The 17,127-nt window shown below is 45.4% G+C and overlaps 1 protein-coding gene across 9 annotated transcripts in view; it reads right to left on the bottom strand.

Moving 5' to 3' along the window:
* PLEC (plectin) overlaps positions 1–17,127 on the bottom strand; it is a 404,008-nt gene that overhangs the window by 29,816 nt on the left and 357,065 nt on the right. For all 9 annotated transcript variants that reach the window (XM_085604582.1, XM_085604583.1, XM_085604587.1 and 6 more), the window contains 2 exons: positions 11,488–14,868; positions 1,759–8,938 (listed from right to left, as the gene is read on the bottom strand). In XM_085604582.1, coding sequence (XP_085460708.1) covers positions 2,630–8,938; positions 11,488–14,868 — 9,690 coding nt within the window. In that variant the 3' untranslated portion in view covers positions 1,759–2,629. The remainder of the gene's footprint in view (positions 1–1,758; positions 8,939–11,487; positions 14,869–17,127) is intronic.

The following is a 17,127-nucleotide window of genomic DNA, read 5'->3' as shown; positions in this document are numbered from 1 at the left end:
GATGTGCAAAGTAGGGCAGTATGTGGTAAGGGTGTCACAAAACGCTATGCGGACATTTTTCTTAGCATGTACTATACAAATCTGAACTGGTGTGTCCAGTGCCCTACAAAGTATATGACACAGAGTACCTTGCTGACATGCCGTATATATTTCGTGGGGCTACAGTGATAGTTTTCCATAATGTGGTACACAGAGTGGTTTGTACTTAGTACGCCTGCCTTACATTAAGCCTATGGTATGCAGGTCCATCCTCATTTGTACTCAGCATGTGAATACAGCACTGGCTGTCTTGTGCTGAGTAATTCTGGGGTACATAGCACCGCGGAGAATGGTTCTCAGCGTGAAGTGTATTTGGCAGAGATCCATATGGTTGCAGTATGATGTCCAGATCTGATATGAGCGCAGCATATCTGTAGTCCACGGGCTCAGTTACACACTTGTTAGGCACATCTGTGGTACAAAGACAAGCTGATGTGTGCGTTCATTGTGATGAAAGTGACAGGGCTGATGTGCTTTGTTATGTGGCACAAATGATCAAGCTGATTTTGTAACGCATAACTGGATGAATGTACCGGTCTGATGTGTGTTCAGTATGTGGCACACTCAAGCAGGCTAATTTCTGCTCAGTATGTGGCTGAAGGAGCTGGCTGAAATATGTACTGAATGCGGTACAGAACACCTGGTTGACGTGTGCTTAGGTTGATGAGCCAGTGAGATAAATGCTCACCGCTGACAAAGTGATTTCTGCTGGAGGTCATGAGTTTGAATTCCAGCAAAACAGACTCAGCCTTCCAAAATTCCTTCAGTCTTTAAATGAAGTATCATCAATTAAGTAATTGTAAAATGTTATTTACACCTCTTAGAAATTTAAGAATGTCAGTATGCAGTGCTATATAACATATTATGTGTGCTCAGTATGTGGTACATGGGTGCCGTGTGCTTAGTATGTGGCACATGGGTGCCATGTGCTCAGCATGTGATCATGGGGGCTGGCCTCTTGTATGTTTGTTGCACACATGACAGGCTGATAGGGGTCAAGTTGACCTGTGGTCCACAGTATCTGTATGCAGCACACAGTGTATGAGAAATGTAAGCCTATCATACAAAGGCAAGATGCTTATCCCACCTGTTGCTTACAGGCGGTGAATCCATGGCGTGCTTAATATGATTTTCATCGATAGCAGAAATCACACTCAATGAGCAAAATTATATCATGTTTGTTTGGCCACACATTCGGAGAACAAAGAGTTGCAGAAGAACAGAGAAGTTCCTGTCTCAGGGCTTAGCTAGTAGGCAGGTTCTAGTTATGTTGGGAACCTCCATCTTGTGTTAAGAGAGGGCTAAGGATAATACCCATCCTGGATGTATCACCTCTCAGCCAACAATGAATGTGTGCAGTGGTGCAAGGAACCGCTGCAAAAAGACACTTCCCAGATACACCAGAAAGGAGATTCATACACACAAATACATGCAAGGAGATTCAGTCACATGCATCAAGGTTCCATCAGAGGGAACCAGAGAAGAAAAATAAGGCTTTCTTTTTACCTGTCTACTGCCTTCCCACAAGGATAGCCCCAGAGAAGACGGAAAGCAAAGTAGGAAGGCACTAAAGTGCACAGTGAGGCAAGAGATGTACAGTGCGGAGACCGCATATATAATTTACAAAGAAATAGCAGAGGACATAACAGATCCATCATAGGATAGTATGATGCAGCAGATATTCAGCCAAATTCAAGAGCAGCAGGGACATGTACTTACATCTGACGGGCCTCCTTTGAAGGAGAGAGCTCTCAATGAGGACCATGGAGGAGGCTGGTTGTGGCAGCAACAGACGTCAAGGTTTTGATGTCACTTTGGGGTACAGAGGTGCATCTTCTGCCTTGGCGAGGTGGGAGTTCACCTTCTGGCTTTGCTTATGGACTTCTGGAGTTAAATAAAAGGGTTGATGTGTGGTTCAATAGAGCCCAAGTACTACTGGCAGCAGCGTGTTATATGGCAAGGACGGCGAGCTGGAAGAGTCCATAGATAACAGTCTGTACATTCAAGGTATGGTCGTTTCAGCAGCGAAGACACGTGTACGGGCAGCAGCATTTGCATAGACAGCAGGGTCACCATTTGGGAGTGTAGCATCTTCCTTCGTTGGCTGGCGGCGGGTCACAGGGGATTGCATCTAGCAGCATTTACTCACTGGGGGGTTTATATGCCAAAACCTTTAGAAGCAAATACCTTTTAGCATTGGGGGTGCTTCGGCTTCTATAGTCTCAGCGGGTCATGTCTTTTTTAAATGTATGCTGCTCTGCAGTATATTCACGCACACAAAATAAAAATACAAACAAAAAGAGGAAACTTTAAGTTACGGTGCTTGGTGGTAGTGTTCTCTTAGTCATCTCTCAATATACAAATACTGTCATAAGAACGAGAATATATTAATATATTAGTCTGGGTAACAGGATCTTGTCCCATTTTGCTTGTTTTGGTTAAAATGTAGGCACTGCTTTGGAGTAAGTACGTAAAAAACTAAGTTGATTATTCAAGGCTGTTTCACCACATGCAGGGCAGGATAAGTTGAAAAGTTTGTATTTGCAATTGTTTAATATATTTTTACATGTTTATATTAAATCCAGAACTTTTACATCACAGCAGGTGGTAGAGCCACTTGCCGTGCTGAATATTCTTGTCTACTTTCCCAGCTGCAATTCCTGGACAGGCTGTTCAAGGCAAGGATGAGCTGGGCTGCATCAATGGGGGCACCATCCTGGAAATTTGACGTCACTCTGCGGCCATAGCTGGACGAAGTGAAGGAAGAAGAGGAGAAGGACATCTGGAAGGCAGGGCTTCCAGTAGCATCAAAGCTGCCACGCCTTGAGCCGGTTCTAGAGCCGGACCGGGAGCCGGATGTGGAGCCAGAGCCGCTGGCATTGTAAGGGCTGTAGTAGCCCTTGCTTGACTGGGAGGAGGCTTCAAGGAGCCGCAGACCCGTGACATCCTCGATCATGCTTCTCTCCATGGCGTCTTTGTAAGAAATCTTGAGTTTGGTCTTGGGGCAGGTGAGATATTTGGAGTAGGCATTTACATCCCGCAGCTTCTGAGCTGTGCGTGCATCAATGGAACCCTTCCGTACAGCCTCATCCAAGGAAACACGGCCATTTGCATCAGGCTCAATCAGTCCACCTGTGAGGTATTGTACCTCGAGAAAGCGCTGGCCAGCTTCATAATATAGCCATCCCTTCTTAAGGGCTTGTGCTGCTGACATCTTTGTCTTAGTTCTTGGATCCTCGAAGCCATTGTATGCCTTCTGTGCCAAATTGATTCTGTCCACCATGATTTTGTCCACTAGCCCTTTATTGACCGCATCTGCAACAGAGTACTTCTGTCCAGTGTTTGGGTCAATTATGCCACCAGTGCAGGCTTGAGCTTCCAGTAACCGTTGCCCTGTGATGTTGTCTACAAGATTGCGTTTCATTGCCTCTGTGATAGAAACTTTCTCTAAGGTGTCAGTATCCAGGATGCCTGCAACTGGCCCAGTCTCTTCGCTCGGTTCACTCCATGTTGTTACCGACTGAGTTCTTGAGGAAGCAGGACTTACGGGGAAAGATGAAGAAGAGCCAACGGATGATGTTCTTGAGCGAAATCCAGTCATGTTGCCGGACAACATGTCAGCAAACTCTGTGATAGATAAGGTGCCTGATCGATACTGGTCAAGGGAAGACTGGTCGATTAGGCCTTTGGCAATGGCGTCATCAATATCGTACTGCCTCCCTGATCTTCTGTCTGTGATTATTGACTTAACAACTCCATCTGATGAAGAGATGGTAACCTCCTCCCATTCACACTCTTGTTCTGATAACTCAATGTAAGTCTGGTGGTCAATAAGCCCCTTACGATATGCCTCATACACGGACATCTCTTTTCCTGTCTCAGGGTCTACAATGACTACCCTACGCTTGCGGACTGATGACTTTGAAGAGGTCTTTCTTTCACGTTTCTTCTCCTTAAGAGGTAACAGGCACAGCCCAGTCTCTGGGTCAGTGAAACATCTCTCCATGAGCTGAAGGTAGGTGAGGTTCTCTTCAGTGTTAGGATCAAAGAAGCCCTTTGTATCATCACTGGGATCGGTGAGGATCTCATTCATTTCCTCATCAAACAAGCCTCTCTTGTAGGCCATCTCCACTGGAAGACGATGGCTTTCCTCTGGGTCAATTATGCCTCCAGTGGCGATCTGTGCTTCTAGTAAACGGATTCCATGATCTTTTAGTATTAACCCCTTCTTCATGGCTTGAAAAAGAGAAATGAGTTTGCCAGAGTAGGGGTCTTTGTAACCTGTCACTGCCCTCTCAGCTGCAAGCAGTTTGTCTTTGAACTCAGCACCTACTATTCCCATGCGCACTGCATCTTCCACTGCCAGCTTAAGGCCTTTGATAGGATCAATCACATAGCCAGTTGCGGCCTGCGCTTCCAGGAGTTCAAAAGCAGTCCCAGGCCTGATGATACCTTTTTTCATTGCCTGATAAATTGAAAACCTATCCTTGGAAGATTCTACATAGACCCCAGCAATACAGCTTGTGCCCTCCAGGAACTTTCTGAGATTCAGTGAGACTTCTTCGATAGACATCAATCCGTCTTGAAGACGCTGGGCTGTAATTTCATCCAGGACCTGAGAACGTATCATCTCTTCAATGCTAATCTCCTTGCGCAAACCTTTGAATGTCAGCTTTCTCTGGTCTGAGATGGGCAGCAGGAAAAGTTTGCTGTTTTCATCTTGTCTGCACCGTTTAAGGAGCTGTGGATAGCTAAGCTTTTCATCTGTGGAAGGATCCACGTAGCCTCGGACCTCACTTGGCTCAGAAAGTCGGTCAAAGGTTTCTTTATTGAAGTAGCCACGTTGGCAGGCAATCTCTAGTGGGAGGTGGAATCCAAAACGGGGATCTATAATGCCACCCGTGGCTAACTGGGCATCTAACAGCCGCAGAGCATGCTCTGAGGGAATCAGATCTTTCTTCATTGCCTGGAAGAGAGAAATCATCTGCTCAGTGTAGGGATCTCTGTAACCTGTTACTGCTCTTTCAGCCGAAAGAAGTCGGTCATGTATTTCTGGCCCGACAACTCCTTTCCTAACAGCCTCGTCTACAGTCAACATTTCATTTTTCACTGGATCAATGATGAAACCAGTTGCCGCTTGAGCATCCAGGAGAGTGTGCGCCACTTCGGTAGAGATGAGACCTCTCTTCAAAGCCTGGTAGATGCTAACCTTCTCTTTGCCAGAAGGAAGCATGATACCTGCCACACATCCTGTGCCATATAAATACCTCCAGACTGTTTCAATTTTGATTATTTCTTGAATGCTGCTTGTCCCTTGCTTCAGCATGCTGTATATTTCTTGAGTAATAATTCTGGATTCGTACAGTTCTTCAGCAGTTATTCTGCGTCGGATAAAGTCATAGGAGTAAAGCTCTTGCTGCCTTACTATTTCGGTTTTCTCAATAATTTCTATGATGATGATGATCATGCGCTCCTTGGTTAGAGTGCCTGAGCGGAATTCTTGCATTAACCTATCCCTTTCCTCTTTTGGCAGGAGGTCGGACTGCAGTAGCTCCCAAATCGACATGGAACTGCCTGCCTTGCTTCCTGAAGGGATATCAACCATTGTCTCCTCAAACACTTTCTGAGTTTCAGACTCACTATACTTCTGTTTTGTCTCAGTGGTTGTAGGGGCCTGTGTCTTCAGTGGCAGAAGGTGCAGACCGGTGTCTGGGTCTACCATACATCTCTCTTTCAGCTGCAGGTAGGTGAGGTTCTCTTGGGTGTTTGGGTCAAAGAAGCCTTTGGTGTCATCACTGGTGTCTGACAGGATCTTGTTCATTGCATCGTCAAAGTAGCCACGCTTGTAGGCCACCTCCACTGGGACACGATGGCTGTGCACTGGGTCTATGATGCCCCCTGTGGCAATCTGGGCTTCTAGTAGGCGAATTGCATGATCTCGTAGGATAAGTCCCTTGTTCATGGCTTCGAAAACAGAGATGGTGTTCCCAGAGTAGGGATCTTTGTACCCAGTTACTGCCTTTTCTGCAGACAAAAGCTTCTCGTGGAGCTCAGGTCCAACAATGCCAGCTTTCACAGCCTCGTTGACATAAAACTTCTGGTTCTTCAAAGGATCAATTATAAATCCAGTAGCAGCTTGTGCTTCTAGGAGGATGACGGCTGTGCTGGGCCTCACCAGGTTTCGCTTCATGGCTTGATAAATGTTAATCTTTTCCTTGGTGTCCTCCACAAAGATCCCAGCAATGCAGTCACTTCCGTGGAGATACCTCCTCACAGAGTCAGTCTCTGACATTTCCTTGACAGACTTCTTGCCTTCACTGAGCTGCTGGAACTGGACATTATCGATGATCTTAGATTCTAGAAGCTCTGATGCAGTCACTGGACCCCGAAGACCTGTGAAGGTCAATCTCTGCTGTCTCTTGGCCTCGGTTTCTTCCACGATGGTGATCATAATTTTAATTATCTTTTCAATTGTGACTTTGCCTGCTTTATATTGCCTGATCAGCTCCCTTCTCTGCTCTTCAGTAAAATATTCAGAGTGAATGAGCTCCCATATTGTTACTGTCCGACCTTTCATGCTACCGCTCGGGATTTCAATTGTTGATTTACCAAATGCCTCCTTTGCTTGGCTCTCATTATAAATCTCCTCTTGCTGGGACTGTATAGCTTTTTCGGACAATGGCAGCATGCATAGGCCAGTCTGCTTGTCGGCTCTGCATGTTTTCTGTAGTTGTGCATAGGTTACATTTTCCTGGGTGTTAGGGTCAAAGAAGCCCTTGGTGTCTTCAGTGGGCTCTGAAAGTGCTCTAGTCATGTCTTCATCCAAGTAGCCACGCTTGTACGCAATATCGAGTGGAACGCGGTGGCTGTTGACTGGGTCAATGATGCCACCAGTTGCAAGTTGAGCATCTAGAAGGCGGATTCCACTGTCTTTTGGGATAAGACCCTTTTTCAAGGCCTGGAACAGTGAGATGGTCTGCCCTGTGTAGGGATCTTTGTAGCCAGTTACAGCTTTCTCAGCAGACAGAAGTTTCTCATGGAACTCCGGCCCAACAGTGCCGGCCTTGACTGCGTCTTCCACAGGAAGCATATGATTTTTAATTGGATCTATGAGGTAGCCAGTACCTGCCTGGGCTTCAAGGAGATTGTACGCAATTGTAGGTTTCAGCATATTTTTCATCTGTGCATCATAAATCGACAGCCTTTCACCCGTTGGTTCTACTATGACCCCAGCAATAGCTGTGCTTCCCTTCAGGTATTTTTTTATGGCATCCACCTCCGAGATATCATTGACTGACTTCTTTCCTTGATGGAGTTGATTGTAGAGATCTTTGTCGAGGATTTTACTCTCTACCAATTCAGCAGCAGGAACCGGAGCTCGGAGGCCATCGAAGCAGAGCTGCTTCTTTTTCTCAGTCTCCTCTACCACCGTGATTATGATTCGAATGATCTTCTCCACTGTGATCTTCCCAGTCTTGTACTGACGGAGGAGGTCTCTCTTCTGCTGTTCCGTGAAATACTCAGAGTTTATAATCTCCCAGATTGTAACAGTTTTACCTTGAAATTTTCCGAATGGAACCGACACTGTGGCTTTCTTAAACACATCCTTGGCTTCTGTGTCTGTATAGGCAAGATCACCCTTAGCTGCTTTGTCAGTAAGTGGAAGAAGGCAGAGACCTGTCTCAGGATCGATAACACATCTCTCAATTAGCTGTAAATATGTGAGGTTCTCTTGAGTGTTTGGGTCAAAAAATCCTTTGCTGTCATCGTTGGGGTCAGTAAGGATATTATTCATTTCTTCATCGAAGTACTTGCGCTTGTAAGCCACTTCCAGAGGTAAGCGGTGGCTGTTCACTGGGTCGATGATACCACCGGTTGCAATTTGAGCTTCCAGAAGTCGAATACCATGGTCTTTTACAATAAGGTCTTTTTTCATGGCTTGGAAGAGGGAGATTTTCTCTCCAGTGTAGGGATCTTTGTAACCAGTGACAGCCCTCTCAGCAGAAAGCAATTTATTGTGTAGCTCAGGCCCAATTAGATTTTCTTTCACTGCTTCATTAACCGAAAGCCTCTTATTGTTGACTGGGTCAAGCAGGAAACCAGAAGCAGCCTGGGCCTCAAGCAAAATGAGAGCAGTACCTGGAGTGAGCAGCCGTTTCTTCTGTGCTTCGTAAATGCTAATCTTTTCATCATGTGGCTTGATCAGCAGGCCTGCAATACTGCTACTGCCTTGGAGATACCTCTCAATGTCCTCTTTCTTGAAGGCCTCTTTCACTGTCATTAGTCCTTTGACCAGTTTCTCGAGTGTATCCTTGCTTATTATGCCAGCTTCGGCCAACTTGCTTGCAGACACTTTCTGCCTCAAGCCTTCAAACCCTAGCTCTGAGTCCCCATTTTGGGCAAGCCCATCTAAAGCATCTCTGCCATTGGGCATTGGTGACATGGCAGCGAGGTTGGTCACGCTTTCAGTCTGGATCATAATCTCTTTGGTTTGTAATAGGGCCCTTTTGTGCTCCTCTTCAAGTTGTTCCAGCTTTTCTCTCAGCTTCCTGTTCTCTTCTGCCAGAAGCCTCTCCTGTTCCAGTTTCTTTCGATCGAGCTGCTGAAGCTCCTCTTGCTTGCGGCGGACATGCTCTTCTGATTCCCTTTGTTTTCTGAGCGCCTCATCCATGCTAGCTTTTAGTTGCTTCTTCTCCTCCTCCAGTTGTCTCAGCTGATTCTCCTGCTGGTTCTGAAGGTCCTGTGCTTTGTTTACCTCGTCTTCATACAGCCTCTCAAGCTTTGCTTTCTCATCTTCAATGTACTGCTCTTTCTGGAGGAGCTGTTGCTTCTCTGTCAGGAACGTGGTGTGGAGTACGTGAGTCTCTTGTCGCAGCAGTTCTTGCTGAGCTTTCTGCGTCTGTGAAGGACAGAAGTGAAAAATGAATCCCATGTTCACATCATTGGCATCTCCATGCAATAATGTAATCAGTATATTAAAACAAGCCAAATATATATCCAGAGACGAAGACCCTTTTTGATGTGGAAAGATCGAGGACTACCTCTCCAGTCAAACAAATCAAATGGAAGTTGCAGAACTAATAATAGCAAGCAACGAAGTCTCACATCCTATTTCACAGGGAAGCACATCATGCTTATCGTAAATATTTATGTCAGAAGGCAAGCTACAAATTCATAGTCTCTCAGATTATACTGCTCATGTGATCTAGGGTGCGCACTAAGGAAACTGAAGCCTGGCTACAGTAGTTAATTACTTCTTCCTGGGTTTATCACTGCATAAACCCAGAACTATTTAATCTGTAATGATTCAGCCATGTTCCAAATCCTTGTGAAACAATAAAAATGTTCTTCACCCAGAATGGCACAATATCAGACGTAAGAGTATGAAAATTATTGATCTACCATTATCAATCAAAGCACTGGCCTACACGTTTGGAGCTTTGGAACCAAAAGATATTTGTGTATTGTCCCAATGCACAAATAGCACACCTCCAACTCATAATGACACAAAGATATGGACGGCAAACCATGAAAGCAGAATCCTTCTAGTTTAAAAATTACCCTGCTTGCCATAGCTACTGTTTCTACACTATCGTAGACTCTGTCAATGTTCTTACTCTACAATTACTCTGATATGCTTATTCTTGGTCTTTTCTTATATAAAACAAAGGCCCTTGTTATGAGTGAATCAATAAACTAAGACTATGGAGTTCCTACGAAACTTCACAAAGGCAGATGCCAGAGGTGTCGCCCTATTGAAGGAAAGGTCAGAAGAACCTGAATATTCAGAAGCAAGAACCCTCTCCCACCCAATTTGGTAGCATGCTTCATCATCGGGCACCTCCTCGTTGGGCCGGAGCATCAATCCCTCAAGGGTGCCCTTTGCTGGAAATCTTTTTGATGTTAATTACCTGTGATGAACCTAAACTGAGGGTGCTAAGAGTGTAGATTGGAAATGTGAATGGATAGTATTAAAAATGACTAACTTACCTAATAATTATTAAAGTGGTGTCTTGTCATGTTTAAAAACTATGTGGAGCAATGAAGGAATATATGATCCTTTGAATCTCCACATATATTTGTATTAAATAAAAAAAGTTCAACATGTTTTTTGTCAATTCAGTAGTCATTGATCTAGGCAATTCGCTAGGACTGTAGTGAACCTAATCTACATCTGATTGGGTTGATGAATATTGATAGATGCCCAATCCAGGAGTTACCCAACTCGTGTGTTAATCAATACCTTCTGTAAACTAGTTCTATAGAAACAGATCTGACCCTCTCAGAAATTAAATCTTGCCCCTTAGGTATTGCAGAGGAACCACGCTATGTGCGGCGTACAGGCATCCAGCACGGGAGAATACCGGTGACCTACCCCACTCTGCAATCCTCAAGGCCATTATTGAGTGGCCCGTTAAAATTTCCAGGATTACCATCACCAATGGTCACAGCAGTTCTGAAGTGGGGAAATCAGTGGGTTTACAATATTTTCAGGAAAAAAAATACAAGAATGTGTTTCCATGCTGATTTACACATCATTTCCCCCAGGAGTTTTACAAGGAGATTTTGGTCAAAATACTACAACTTATCAGTCGTATGGGCCGGATAACAGCTGCTACTAGGCCCTTCTGAATTAACGGACCACTCCTAAAGATGGCCTTAGTGTCTTACTATTCTCCTACTACTCCGCCACTCCTTTAGAAGGATGCTTACATGCATATACCACCTTTCCTGGCAGATGTAATCCCAGCTAGTCTTTTCCCGTCTTCTGTCTGGCACCGTTATTGTTATTTAGTGGGTGAAGAGTTGCTGTTATGGGCAAACATAAGAGCTGAAGCAGAGGAACGATAGGAGGCACTATTCACATTTCAGCACTTTTAAGAGACTGCACTAAAGCACATAGAAATTTGATTTTTAAACACAACATTTTTAACTTTACTCCAATAAGACCACCCGAAATAGGACATCGTCTTCAAGAGAAAATATGCAACTTGAGAGAATTTATCATCCACATTTAAAGTGGACTGTCAAGCGATCACTCTTCCACATCAGTTACCATGTCTGCTTAAATGTGTAGTAGGAAAAATCCATAGTTCAGGCTATGATATGGATTTTATCATTTGGGCTATTTGTATAATGCCGCGCGCCTTACTCTAAGCCCACTCCTTTTCATTCATGACACTTGCCCTGAGGGTCATCAGAATCCCTCATCTTTATTCATTAGGTCTATCTATTATCTCTATACAATCATTGAGCAGTACAGTCTAGAAAGACAGGTTTTACAGTGCAATATCTTTAGGTGCTATGCCCTTATGTGGTTTCTCAATCAATCTTGTGGCGCCATTTAGCTTACAGAGACAGGCCCTGATTGACAGGTCAGCAATACTAAAAATGTTGCAGGATCTCAACAGCATTAATGACATCACAAGAGACATGAGGATTAGTTACCTCCTCAGACTTTTTCTGCAGCAGTTCGGCTTCTCTCTTAAGTTTCTCCTTCTCATGTTCCAGCTCAGCAATGGCTTTTCTAAGGTCCTCTGCCTCCTTGTCACTTTGCTGCCTCTGGATCTCTAGCGTGTGCACAACTGTCATCTTCTCCTTGGTTGACAGCTCAGTCTGGTGAAGCTTCGCACTGATTTCCTCGGCTTGCTTCCTGAATTTCTTGGCATCCTCCTCAGCCTTTGCCTTGGCTTTATCCATCTCCAGGACATGTAGCTTGAGGCGCTCTGCCTCAGCAGTGATCTCAAGCTGGCGTTTCCTTTCTGCCTCCAGTGTCTTGTGGAATCCCTCAGTCTCCTCATTTAGGAGTTGCTGCATTTGCTCCTTGTCCTCTTGGTACTTCTTTGCCTGTTCCTGAGCCAGATCCTTCTGCTTTTGTAGCATCTCAGCCTCCGCTTTTAGTCTGGTAGCCTCCTGAACGGCTTGCATTTTCTCCTTCAACATCTTCTCAGCTAGTGCCCGTTGATCAGCGAGGTCATCTTCCGCCAGCTTTCTCATGCGGGCTGCCTCCTGGGCCTCTATGCTCAGACGTGCTGCCTCTTCAGCAACCTGCTTCATCTTTGCAGCCTCCTCCTCTAGAAATTTTTGGGTGCTATCTTTGTCTTTGGTGATGAGCATTTTATTTTCTTCCTCAATTCGGATTTTCAGCTTGATCAGCTCCTCCATCTGCACCTTCACCTTGAACAGTTCTTCTTCTACTAGTCTCTTCTGCCGGATTGAATCGGTCACCTCTTCCTTCAATCTCTGAAGCTCATCATCCAAAATGGCCTTCTGATGGTCAGTCTCGTCCAGCTGCAGCTTAACCGTGGTCAGTTCTTGCTCTACTTGGTCTTTCTGTCTCAGTGTCTGCTCAGCAAACTTCTTGTGCTTTTCCATTTCCACATCGGCTAGCTGCTTCTGCTTGAGGGCAGCCTGCTCCGCTTGGGCTCTCTTGGCAGCTTCCAGTTCTGCTTCTTTTCGGAGCTTTTCTGCATCCTCCTGCGCTTGACCTTTGGCATGGGCCTCCTCTTCTGCCCGCTGCTTCAGGCGCTCTGCCTCCTCGACTTGCAAGCGGCACATAGCAGCATCCTGTTCTGCTTTCATGCGCTGGTGCTCTGCCTCCTCAGCTGTCCGCTTGGCTTTCTCTGCCTCCTCTTTCAGCTTGTCCAGTATGCTTTGCTCCTCCCTCCTTGTTTGCATGAGCTCTTGCTCCTTCTGTTGCACCACGGCAAAGTGTGCCTTCTCTTCCGCTTCAATTTTCTTGTAGGCTGCTTCTTGAGCCAGCTGGATCTGCCTCTCGGCTTCCTTTTCTGCCAACTCTTTTTGCCTCTTGGCCTCCTCTGCCTTCCCTTTCAGGCGCTCCACCTCTTCCAGAGCCAACTTGCGTTGCCGGGCAGCCTCTTGTTCAGCAGCGACAATCTTCTTTACCTTTTCTTCTGCTTCTTTTCTGCGTTTCTCCTCTTCCAGAGCCAGCTGCCTCTGCTTCTCTGCTTCTTGTTCTGCCATCTCTTTGCTGCGCTGTGTGTCATCAGCGATGTTCTTGAGCTTGTTGAGCTCCAGTTCCAAGTCTGATTTTCCCAAAGAGGCCTTTTCAAAGTTGATCTTGAGAATGCGAATCTCCTCTTCTATGACACGTCTGTGCTTAAGGCTGTCTTCTACAATGGTCTTCTGCCTCTCTAGTTCATTTTCAGAGGATTTTTTCAGTAAATTTATTTTTTCTTCAATATCCTGCTTGTGCTGAGATGCTTGTTCCTCCAGGAGCTTACGCTGGTACGCTTCATCTTCAGCCAAGCGTCGAAGGCGTTCATTTTCTGCCTCTTTTTCCTTTAGGGCAATTTCGGCCTCCGTTTTCAATCGGGTGGCATCGTTTATGGCAGCAAGCTTCTCCTTCAGAATACGCTCAGCCTCGGCACGCTGTCGGGTTGCTTCTTCTTCAGCTATTTGGCGTTGCCTCTTGGCCTCTTCTGATAATGCTCGAAGTTTGGCTGCTTCCTCTGCAAGCTCTCTGAACTTGCTAGCTTCAGCTTCCAATATCTGCTTTGACTTCTCAGTGTTGGACTTGGAGTCTTCCTCTGCCTTTGATTTGCTCTGCAAGAGGATCTCCATTTCTGCCCGCACTCTAACCAACTCCTCTTCTAGCTCCTTTCTCTTGTGGATCGCCTCATTCACCTCAGACTTGAGACGATAGAGCTCCTCTTCGAGGAGAAGACGCTGCTGCTCCGCATTTTCAGTTTCAGCCTTCAGGCGAATCAGCTCCTGCTCTGCAGAAAACTTTTGTTGCGAAGTACCTTCAGCTAGCCTCCTTTGCTTCTCTAGCTCCTCTTCAGCAAGTTCCTTTTGACGCAGGGCAGACTCTTCAGCCTTGGCCCTCTTACGGGCCTCACGCTCTGCATCCTCTTTCTGCTTCTCAGCTTCCTCTTGTGCAAGGGTTTTCTTATGCGCAATTTCCTCTGCTTGAAGCCTAAGACGCAGGGCTTCGTTTGCCTTCTGCCGCCATTTTTCCAGTTCCTTCTCAGATTCTTCCCTGGCCCTGTCTGCCTCTTCCTGCTGTTTCTTCAGGCGCTCAGCCTCTTCCTGCAAGTGGGTAATTGTGATGTGCTCCTGCTTGAGAGACATCTCCAACTGGGCAGTCTTTTCTGCAAAAGACATGCGCTTGCTTTGGAGCTCTGCTGCAGCACTCTGCTGTGCCACTTCTTGTGCCACCTTGATCTGCCTTTCCTTCTCAAGCTCCGCCTGCTTCATTCTTCGCTCTGCTTCCTCAGCCTGCATGCGGAGCTTCTCCAGGTCAGCCATTGCCCTTTGCTTCTCTCTTGAAGCATCCTGCTCTGCCTGGATCTTGCGCTTCAGCTCCTCCTCTGCTTCACGCTTTTTTTGTGACTCGTCCTTGACCTGCTTCCTCAGACGTTCTGCTTCCTCTTGTGCAAGCCTCTTTTGCCGTTCAGCTTCTTCTGCCCGGGCCCTCAGTTCATTCAGCTCATCCTCTGCACCAGCCTTTTGCTTCTCAGTAGTTTGCAGTTGAATGCGTATGATTCGTATCTCCTCCTCTATTTTCTTGCGGTTGTACTCTGCCTCTTCAATCATCTTGTCCTTGGTGTTGATGGATACATCTGAATTCATGCGCAACTGCTGCAACTCCTGCTGAATGGTGGCCTTCTGTTGCTCTGCCTCCACTGCCACCAGTTGCCTCTTGCTCACTTCTTCCTGCATGCGCAGCTGCAGCTCTCGGGCTTCCTTCTCAGCTTCTGCTTTTGCCTTGGCATGGGCCTCTGCCTGCTGCCTTTGCTTCTCCAGCTCAGCCTCTACCTCAGCCAGCTTCATTCTGTCCTCCACCTTCTGCTTCTCTGCATTTTTCTGAATGTTTGGAAAACCGATGAGATGTGAGGAGGGTAAAGGAGACAAAAAACAAATGTGGAATAAAATTAATGTTTGATGATAAACTCAAATTTAGCCAACAGAAAATGTACAAGGTCAAAACAAAATGGTTTGAAAGCTGCATGGATCATGAGACAGACACCATACATGACCCTAAGAGGTGCCTGAGGACAATAGTGTAAGACATACAAGAAACATACAACCAAAATATAACAGACTACATGATTTTGGGTAGTGTCGCTGTGATGGGTGTAGTGGGAAGCGCAATACACCGAGCAGATATGCAGGGCACTGTACGAAAACACCAATATGTGCAAACACATCCAAGTGAAATGAGTGTTGGGTAGCAGCTGGTGCACATTATTGGATAAGATAACAAGGTCAACACCACACTTAACAGGACCAGCTTGCACGCCTGTCATGTCTGAGAGGGCAAAATACATGGTAGGGGAGAAATAAACAAAGAAGAATGCTCCCTTGTTACTGAAGTACCTTGTGTATGAGGTGAGGAGTTCAAAGCATTTCCCATGCAAATAGAGTATGTTGAGGATTCTGCAATTTGCATGAGCTATTTGATTGCTGATTTGAGGCTAGTGGTAAATTTGAAGATGGCAAAGAGGAGGAATGGAAAAGCAGAAACAAAGGTAAAAAAGCAAGTGTTGACGAGGCAAAGTAAATAGGATGAAATTGCAGCATCGAAGCACGCTCAACTTTCTCAAACTTATTAGACCATTCCTAGTTTGTGTGCAGATTATAACAGCAATATATTGGTCCCATTGTAATTGGTGCTTTACCTACAGAGCTACATCAGGAGTACAGGTGTGTCTCTATTCGACTAGGAACACTTCTAAAATCTGTCCAATTAGCTTTCATGGACTGAGGGTAGGACCTTCTGATGTTCTCCTTACTGAGTGAGCTCTCTGTTCTTCCCAGGGTTGCTCTACTGACTGTTTGCTCTGGACTAAGTCTTTTGAATAGTGCTACACTCAGTGATGCATGTGTTGTACTTACAGAGTGTACACCCCGAAGCCTTCAGTCGGGCTCTATACCATTTTAACAGCTGGAGGCACTTTCTCTGGAGAGAGGCCTAAGAAGAGCTGAACATGGGAAATTTCCTTATTTTAGCAACTGAACACTGACCATGGGAAATTATCCCACTATCCGACACAGCAACTGGAGGAGCTTCATTTAATTGGATCAAAGACAGGTTGATCACAGTAAATCTCTCTATTATAGCATAAAATAGGTCTCTGTTCAAAGAAAGACAACAGTGAACATCAGACACTACCACATTGTAACAACTGATGGAGAATCATCAAGAAAAAGGTGTAAGACTGACCAATCACAGAACATGACCTAGAGCACTGAGAGAGCTGCGTCTCCACTGGATGTAGGGTATGTCCCCAGGGCACTGGTTTAATGTCCTCTCTATGAGGTTACTCCGTCTTGATCTACCAATGTGAATAAATAAACTCAAACCATATGTTGCACTGACGTTGATTTATTCTTTGTGCTTTAACTTTTTGTTCTTGATTGCAACTCTTTTGTAGTTTAGGCACTACATATCCCAATAGACTTTTCACTAATCCCAATGCATTTCGGCCGGTCAGGCCTTCATCAAGGGACAATCTGTAAATAATAATGAGAGCCATCGCTCAATATACTGGAGAGACCACATATAATGATTACTCTTAGTTAATTAAGGGCATATATTTTTGTTACTTGATTCATTACGCTTACTGTGACTATGTGTGCCAAACGTATTAATAGTGTGAATTGGAAGAGTGTGTTCATTCGTGAGCTATTTAAAACAGATTATATGTGTGCTCCAAAGTGCCCAGTGTCCGCATGTGGTCATATCATGTTAATTTGCCGGTCCGTGCCTATCCTAAACGCCGTGGTTAAAGTGAGTGAGACCCAGGAGGCACGGAACACCTTGATCACATTAGGATCATAAACATTTGTTGTGCACGGACTAGTATCTAACCTAGCACTGAGAGAGACATCCTCTGGAGAAAGACAAAGGTCAGACTCTGTGTCTCAAAATACGTTATTATAGTAACCAGAGAAGCTAGATCCAGATCAAAGACTAACTAAAAATATACTTCATAGAAACAGGATGACAGTCATCCGGAAAGATGGCAAAAGTTATGTTTATCTAGAAAATGGCCACCGACTGATTGAGCGTAGGATATGACACAATTAAAGTACGTAAAGGAGGTTTCTCCTAGGATCAAA

The sequence above is a fragment of the Triturus cristatus genome, chromosome 5_1, assembly GCF_964204655.1.
Source record: "Triturus cristatus chromosome 5_1, aTriCri1.1, whole genome shotgun sequence".
In the NCBI taxonomy this organism is placed as follows: Eukaryota; Metazoa; Chordata; class Amphibia; order Caudata; family Salamandridae; genus Triturus; species Triturus cristatus.
The sequence above is the reverse complement of the archived record's forward strand: the minus strand, read 5'-3'. Positions and strand labels throughout refer to the sequence as shown.